Below are 8,385 nucleotides of genomic sequence, written 5' to 3'. Positions count from 1 at the left end.
TAGTGTGTTACCAAGATTAGCTAGCTATCTGTGCATTAGGCAAACAGAGGTGTTGGCGCCATTTAGCCAAATGTTCGCCTGTCCATCATTAACGTGGATTCGACAAATATAGCTATTGATATTGTGTTTGGAATGAACGTTTTAATTAACGATGGGTCGTAATTTACCTCTTATTTAAGATGTGGAGTGGAGACACTGCTCTCTCTAGCCTGGGTGTTACGCTCTCTCTCCATTCAGTCAGACTCAGCGAATGTCTGATGTGATGTCACACAGGAAGTGAACCTCAGCCGTCATGGTAACCTGCGCAGGAAAATAATTACTTTTTTTTTTTTTTAGTTAATTAGGCAACGGAAACTTTGAGGAACGAAATAAAACCGGTATTAACCGGTTACCATTATTTTTAAATAAGTGTTCCTGTTCCAGAACATACAAAATAATAACGTTTCCGGTTTCGTTTCTGTTCCCTGTAAAATACAAAAAGTTCCCGGTTTTCGTTTTCGTTCCTTGAACCGGTTCAAAGCCCTGGTTTTTACACACATTGAGAAAAGGCCCTGATCATGTTTGTGTTTTCTGCTTTAGGCTTTACAGACAGCAGCTTTCTGCTCCTTCTGAAGAAGATGCCAGATCTGGAGCAGCTATATGGCCTCCACCCTAGATACCTGGAGAGGAGACGTGTCCGAGGCTATGAGGCATTCAGTATACCTGGAGTCCTGGAGGCACTACAAGCCTGTCCCAATCTGCTGGTCAGTATGTTGTGTGAGAATGATATCCTACCGCAGCAAGGTGCACTTATACATCCCAGAGAGCCAAGAGCATCCATGCTTTCAATCAAACCAACAGCCGTACCAAGTAATTCCACTAAATTGTTCCTGTTCTGTTGATTGGTGTGGTAACCAGTGAAATTACCTGTAGTCTTTGGACCCCTACGTGAAGCTTGAATTAGCCTAAAGGGGTTCAATACATTATCCTTTACATAACTAGGTTCAGTACATGCAAGGAATTTGTCTTGGTGATTTGTTCTTGGTCTGTCAATGGGTGTCCCGGGCCTTGTTGATGAGGCCAGCTTCAGTAGGGAAGAAGTTGATTTTGTGGTGTGAAGAACTTCTGCCAGAGGCGAATGATTCAAAAGGTTTGTGTCCAGGGAGGGTAAGGTCAGGTCAGCTATAATCTTCCCTGCCAGCCTCAGGGTCCTGAAGACAAACAGGACCTGGAGGGACAGCAGATTGCAGCCATATACCTTCTCAGTGGAGCGGATTATACGTTGCAGTCTGCCCTTGCCTTTAGCAGTGACAGTAGAGTACGTGATGGTGATGGAGGAGAGAGGATGGACTCAATGATAGCAGTGCAGAAGTGGACCATCATTATGTTTGGCTGGGTCCTTTCTAAAGTCCACGACCATCTCTACTGCCTTCAGAGCGCTGAGCTCCAAATTGTTTGGTCTGCATCAGGTCACCAGGTGGTCAATATTCCACCTGGAGGCCCACCAGAGTTTAATTAGGGTGGTGTCCTCTGCAGGATCCACTTGCAGGTAGCATGGATGTGTTAAGAGAACTGGAAACAGTGTTCGGGTGGAAGCCCGGTACATTCCAATGAGAATCCTCAAAAGCATATAAAGCAGTCATGGAGCTCGGATCTTCCGAGTTGACTGGCCCATGACGTCACGATGGGCATGCGCACTAGCAACAGTTTATTTGTATTGTTGTAGCAACATGCTTGTTTATGAGCTTTTCTCTCGTGTCTCTTACAAGTATAGGTAGCTAGTTCGTTGGTATACATAGCAAACTCATGAACTCGCTGTTGCGTTGTCTAAAATATTCACATTAAACATTGTATTTTTGTTCCTGATTGTTTTCTTATTGTTTACAATGCTTATCTAGCTAAATAAACAATGGATTTATTTAGCTAGACACTAAGGAGATGTAGCTAATTATTATGTCATGCTACTAGCTAGCTACAAGCTAGCGCTAGCTACTAAGTTTATTCCACAGTTTTGTGAACAGAGCCTACTTTAATACATTCTTGGCTTCATATCTCATCCACGTTACAGGCTTTACAGCGTACAGTCCTACTATGTCTGTAGTAACGTTATGTTGTCATATAGCTATGTTAGCTGTGTTACCGTTCTCTTAATACATCCATGCTAGCTACCCCTGATGTTAGCTACTAGCTGATAGCCCTGTCAGTTTGGGAAACGCTAATGACGTTACAGCCACGTAACAGCCTTTACAGTGTACATACATATAGTCACACATCCATCTGATGTAAAAATGTTTAAAACGGGATGTTTTAAACAAAGACCCTTTTAGTGTTCGGAATGGTAAGTTAATGTACCCCAAAAAGATTTCCGCTGAAATATAGAAGTTTCTTTTGCCTTGCAAAGTCCATGTGAAAGTCTTTCTGGGCCAAAGGGGTGCAGTACCATCGTTATCTGATAAGCCCATGGTGGATTTCACACATGTCGCTGATCCTGGGGGCTTGGAAGCTAGACGTTAAGCCTAAACTTGATTAAGATCAGACTCTGAGAAAAGTTTTTAAAAGCCCTTTTAACTTCCGTATTAAACAGACCACTGTGCTGATGAAGAATATGCTCTTTGGTTTGTACCATCCATCGTACTCTGCACATGATAATTCAGTACATTGTCTTGTTACCAAAACCATAGTCTGGATCATTGGGTTTCTGTAAATAACATTGCAGAGTACGGTCTAGACTTGCTCCTCTGTGAAAAGCGCAGTGAGATAACTGTTGTGATTTGGAGCTATATAAATATAATGAATCAACGGCAGTTCATTTACGGTACTCCAGTAACTCTGTTCTCTTCGGGAAACAAACTTTGAGCTAGCAAGCTACACGCTGAAAATGGCAAGTTTAGAAGAAAATTTGGGTTGGTCAGCAACAGTACTTTTGGTCTACCAACTTAATTACGTCGTTACTACCAAGGGCCAAGTCACGTTAAATCAAACGGTGCCAAATCTCGGTACCTGAGAGCAAGTAAGCGCAAGCTTATCCGTCCTCTCTTCATGTTGTTAATAATAATAATAATAATAATAATACATTTTATTTATAATGCCCTTTACATTTCAAAAGGAAATCTCAAAAGGAAATGTTGACAGAGGTGCGGGCCGAGTTAAATCACGTTGCTTCGGCAGTTTGTTTAAGTCACAGAGTCACGGCAATGGCGTTTAAGAGATTGCAAGTGTGTGACTGGCTGGAGGTTGTAAGGCAAGGCAGCTTTATTTCTATAACATATTTCAGCAACAAGGGAATTCAAAATAATCAAAGTAAATAGGATAAATAGGTTTGAAATTATTTTTACAACTAAAATTAAGTTTTCTTATTACAGAGGAAAAGTACAGAACAAAGGTAACTTGGGTTACCGGAACCGAATTATAGATACTGGGAAAAAACGTGAATGGTACCCAACTCTACAAAGAATTTGTTTACGACATTTACTATCTAACTGGGACGTTTTGGGAAAGATTGGTGGAGATTTGATATTTTCTTTTGCATGGAGTAAATGTTCCACCAAAACAAGTTCCTTCCCGAGACTATTTAGCAGAGCAACCGTCTTTGCAACCAGAGTTTAGCGCCACCCAAGACTATTGTGATTTGTTTAAAGAAATGCAAACAACCCAGAGCATTTTTTTCTTCTATCCCAGAATGTATGTGTTGAGGAGTCAGACCTTACTCCGCAGTATGGTGGAGAAAGGTCTCACAATGTGGGACTACCAAAACCATGACAATAACCTTTGGAACTTGAGTTAAGATTTTATTTTGTCAAACTGCGGTTTCCACATTTAAGAATGGACGTACAGACTTGCACTTACTAGATATATATTTAAAGTTTTCAACTGCATTTTGGTGTCTTCCTTCAGAGAATTGAGATGGGAAGTAAACTATTACCATTACAGCTAAACATACTCTTGTCTTCTTAGGAAAACTGCAAGATAGGGATAAATGGAAAAATTAGGATTTACTTTTTGTGTGATAACATTATTTGTCCTAATTTCAGGGTGTGGAGACGTCTCATCTGGAGCTGGTGGAAGCCATATGGAACTACATGCCCCAGGTCCATATACTAGGAAAGTTCCGCAACCGTAATGGGGCTTTTCCCATTCCTGCTGAAAACAAACTGACCATCCCCATTACTGCAAAGATCCAGACTCTACATCTAGTGGGTGAGTAGGATCACAACTAACTTGACAGTTCCTGCCACTGCCTGCACATGACAGCTGGAATACAATGTAGTAAACTAATCAGAAACACTGGATATTTATCAGCTTCATCCGGTTAGTTTGTGATGATTAAACAAGCATGTTGGCTCAGAAGTCTCTTGGGGACCATGGTTTGTCACCTCTAGTTTGACAAATACTATAACTGTATTGATGTACTTCACATATTGTTTGTTTGTTGTAGGTGTGAATGTCCCAGAGATCCCCTGTGTGTCCATGCTGCGCCACCTTTACCTGAAGTGGGTCCGTCTCACCAAACCCCAGCCGTTTAAGGACTTTCTGTGTGTAAGCCTGAGAACCTTTGTCATGCGGAACTGTGCAGGGCCAACCAACTCCCTCAAATATGTTCCCCTGGTTACCGGTTTAGCATCAGCGCGGAACCTGGAGCAGCTGGAGTTGGTGAGAGTTCCCTTCCTGGGAGGGCTGATCCAACATGTGGTGGAGGACAGCTGGAGATCAGGTTAGGAAAACATGTCTATAAATGGCCCTAAAGGTGCTGACACACCAGGGAGATGATTGGCCGTCGGTCAAAGTAGGGCCAACAATGATTGCCCGTTGTCCAAGCTAGCTTACTAGCCAACCCCTGAATTAATCAAATTCAACAACTTAATCTTTCATTTGCACAGTCTTATCACAGTGTAAAAAAGCACAGTGCTATCGCCAGATGAGTGACAACTTTGTCCGGCCCGTTTCCTGTAATCATCTGTTATCAATGTCGGCCGTTGCCTGGCGGCGAGTGAAGCCGAGGGACAGTAGGCTCTGGCTGACGCTGGCTTTTTCAAGCAAGCTATAAATTACCAGCACTTTCTGGCATGGTGCGACTCGTAGTCTTTGCAGTGTGTTCAATTGCAGCTTTTTGGACAAGACACAGACGCCACTATTTCTTTGCCGTCTGCCTGCTGTGTCACAGCCTTTACTGTGGGTTTTACTAGAGTAATATGTATTTTACAGAAGCGTTTAATTGGTTACATCTTTATCAGTTATGTGTCCTGTTCCCATTAAAGTTTAATCAGATCACTGCTGTGGGAGTGTATGTTAACACACTGCATGTATCTTCTTCTATGTCACAATATAGCGTGTTTTCTGGTAAATCAACTAATATAATATTTTATAAGAAATAACCATACGGAAAACCCTATTCTTGTATACTCCTATGTGAATTAAATACTTGACAATTGAAAATTACAGGTACTGAGTACTTTCTCATTTATTAAGAACTTTAGTGCAAAATGAACATGAAATGCAAGTACTAAAATGTAAAGCATCACCCAAGTGACATCAATTTTGCCGCAATGCAGGTTGGCAGCTTTTTTTTTTGACATTGCGATAGAAACAATATACAAAAAATATGTGACAATAGACATTTTATATGGTTTTGACTATATATGTCATTCTATCGCCCAGCACTATGGCACAATATTAAAATAGTTCAGGTCCTGCTTAAGAAATTGTGACTTATTTATGTGGGTTAGGATTTTATACGGTCTGATTGTGTTACATACTGTGTGCACCATTTATTTATTTTTTATTCCCATTTCTCCTTAGCTCCCAGTGCTTTCTTTTTGCTCAATTATTTCCAATGACAATAATTGTCATTTGTATTTGACAGAGGATTTGGATCCTCTTAACACCGTTTGGTAGTTCAGAAATCTAACTAATATGCTGGCAGATGCACCCAAGGCCCTCACCTTTGATTAAGTGTTAACTCCTTTGGTTTGTTCTCTGTGATACTGTGTATGTGGATCTCCAGGAGGATTTCGGAACCTCCACACCATTGTGTTTGGGGCCTGTAAGAACGCTCTGGAAGTGGACTTGGGCTACCTCATCATCACTGCGGCTCGCAGGTGCGCCGCAAGTCATCCATTTGTTAAACTAACTGAGGGAAAAAACACGTGTCTATATATATATATATATATATATATATATATATATATATATATATATATAGCTTATGTTTTTAAAATGCAAAGAGTATCATCTTGTGTGCAAATGTTGGGGACACTGTTCAGTCACTGAACAGGGTAAAGTAATGGCTAAATGAAGCCTCATGAAGCTTTGTGAAACATTGTATTTATTTTCTAAAGCCACTAGATGGCGCTCTTTGTTTAGCAAAGGATTAAAAGTGCGCTAAATTGCTATTTGTTTAACCTTTTTCTTTAAACCATTAGCTCCATCTAGTGGGCTCAGGAAATAAATAAAATGGTTAATGAGGCTTCATTTGGCCATCACTAGTAAAGAGTAAACAAAGATCATGTAGTAAGTTAGAAGTACTGAGATAATTACAGTCTAATACTCATGGAGTATGACATGGAGGCTCCTCATAGGCAATCGCACAATACATTCTGTATAAAAAATGATCAGTCATCCTGTCAGAATAATTATCTTGCTATCCAAATAGTTACAGAATTTACTTAAAGATACATTGTGGAGTTTTCTACAAACATTCAAGTGATAGAAAACTCAACATTCATCCAGGTGTTTTTAACGTCGCCTAACTGCAGAAAAGGTTGTCAGTTGCAGAACATTGTTAATTACGTGATTTATGTGTGTTTAACAGGCTTCATGAGCTGCGTATCCAGCCTTCATTGACCAAAGATGGAGTCTTCTCAGCTCTCAAAATGGCTGAACTAGAGTTTCCTCAGTTTGAGACACTTCATCTAGGATACGTGGATGAGTTTCTGCTGCAATGTTAGTTCCTTCCTTCAAATATAATCACTTGGCTCAGAGAACACTGGGCATGTTTCCCTCCCTGACAGAAATGAGCAATTCTCCTGGCGTCTCCTTGTTGATATACTAGTGGTGTGCCGCCTGTCTCACTCGACATCATGCTTCTTTGGGTCCTGAGCAATAGACCTGCCATGACATAGTTGCCTCCCACACCTAAGTTCAACTTTACCATTAGGCAATGTAGGCACCTGCCTGGGACCCCCTCAATTAAAGGGCCCCAAACAGTTATAGATTTATTATGTTTCAATATGAAAAATATTGAACATGTTACTGTTCTAACTCACTGTACTCTGAAACAACCTACAAAAGGCCCCCAACGCACTTAAAAAAGTATGCAACTCAACTGTATACTTTTGAATTACTGTTTACTTCTACTTTTAGAGGAAAACATTGCACAACTACATTTTACATAGAAAAGTTGCTGATTACATTGCAGGTTCAGATTTTACTCCAAAATTATAACAATTACAATATGATGCATTATTAGTCATTAAACTATCCAGCATTATATTAGAGCTGAAAGCTCCACTGTGAACAGATGTTAAATAAATTTAAGCAAAGTAAACCTTTCAATGCAGGACTTTTTATTGTGGGTATTGATAGTTTTACAAACAAAAAAAAAGTTTGGAGTACTGTACATGTTCTACCACGGCCAATACCAACATTCCCAGTTACAGGAAGGTTGGAAAGTAAAGCAAGACGCTGTTTGCCTGGGGCCCCTAATCACTAAACTTGGCCCTGAAAAGCATACCCAGTCAGGGCTACACGTGGTCAGAAACACACCTGGTGAAATCGGTCATTCAGGCTGTTGAACGTGTTGTGCGTTCAAATCGCACCAACTTGGACGATTCACATCCTTGTGTACCAAGCATTACATCTGCCAAGTGTGAAGTGGATCGGATAAACTGTTCTCTAGAAATTCAAAGGAGAAACGGAAAGTCAGACAGACAGAATGTACTACTCACCTACACTTTTATTAAACAGTTAACAATTCAAATACATGGTACGATAATTTGCAATAAATCGTGATCAATTCAACTTTTAAAAATCTGTAGTAACAAATTGCAACTTTTCTGAAACTTATGTCAAATTTCTGGTGTCTTGAATTGAATAAGTTATATTATGTTATGTTTTGTTTACACGTGTGTTCATAAATGCAGGTAAGATGAGTCATCCAGAGCTGGTGAAATACGGTCTGGCTGATGTCATTGAAAACCCAGGCATCATCACTGACATTGGCATCAAGGTGGTGAACGAGGTGTTCACTAATATTAAATACCTGCTCATCTACAACTGTCCTCACCTGCATAACCCTCACCACTGGATCACAGGTAAATCACACCACTACTCGCCTTATTTCACAAATGACCTGGTTATGAATGCCCATATGTTTGTGGTGAGCTCAGCGTAGAATGAATGAATGAATGA

General features: G+C 40.4%; 1 protein-coding gene across 3 annotated transcripts in view; it reads left to right on the top strand.

The window, feature by feature from the left end:
* The window catches only part of LOC116685978 (F-box only protein 38), a 33,856-nt gene that overhangs the window by 5,669 nt on the left and 19,802 nt on the right, over positions 1 to 8,385 (top strand). For all 3 annotated transcript variants that reach the window (XM_032510914.1, XM_032510913.1, XM_032510912.1), the window contains 6 exons: positions 580 to 743; positions 4,011 to 4,176; positions 4,415 to 4,690; positions 5,981 to 6,074; positions 6,788 to 6,918; positions 8,118 to 8,288. In XM_032510914.1, the coding sequence (XP_032366805.1) occupies positions 580 to 743; positions 4,011 to 4,176; positions 4,415 to 4,690; positions 5,981 to 6,074; positions 6,788 to 6,918; positions 8,118 to 8,288 (1,002 nt within the window). The remainder of the gene's footprint in view (positions 1 to 579; positions 744 to 4,010; positions 4,177 to 4,414; positions 4,691 to 5,980; positions 6,075 to 6,787; positions 6,919 to 8,117; positions 8,289 to 8,385) is intronic.

This window comes from Etheostoma spectabile, unplaced genomic scaffold (assembly GCF_008692095.1).
Source record: "Etheostoma spectabile isolate EspeVRDwgs_2016 unplaced genomic scaffold, UIUC_Espe_1.0 scaffold280, whole genome shotgun sequence".
NCBI classification, from domain to species: domain Eukaryota; kingdom Metazoa; phylum Chordata; class Actinopteri; order Perciformes; family Percidae; genus Etheostoma; species Etheostoma spectabile.
Note: the sequence above shows the minus strand (reverse complement) of the source record. Positions and strands in the feature narration are given on the sequence as shown.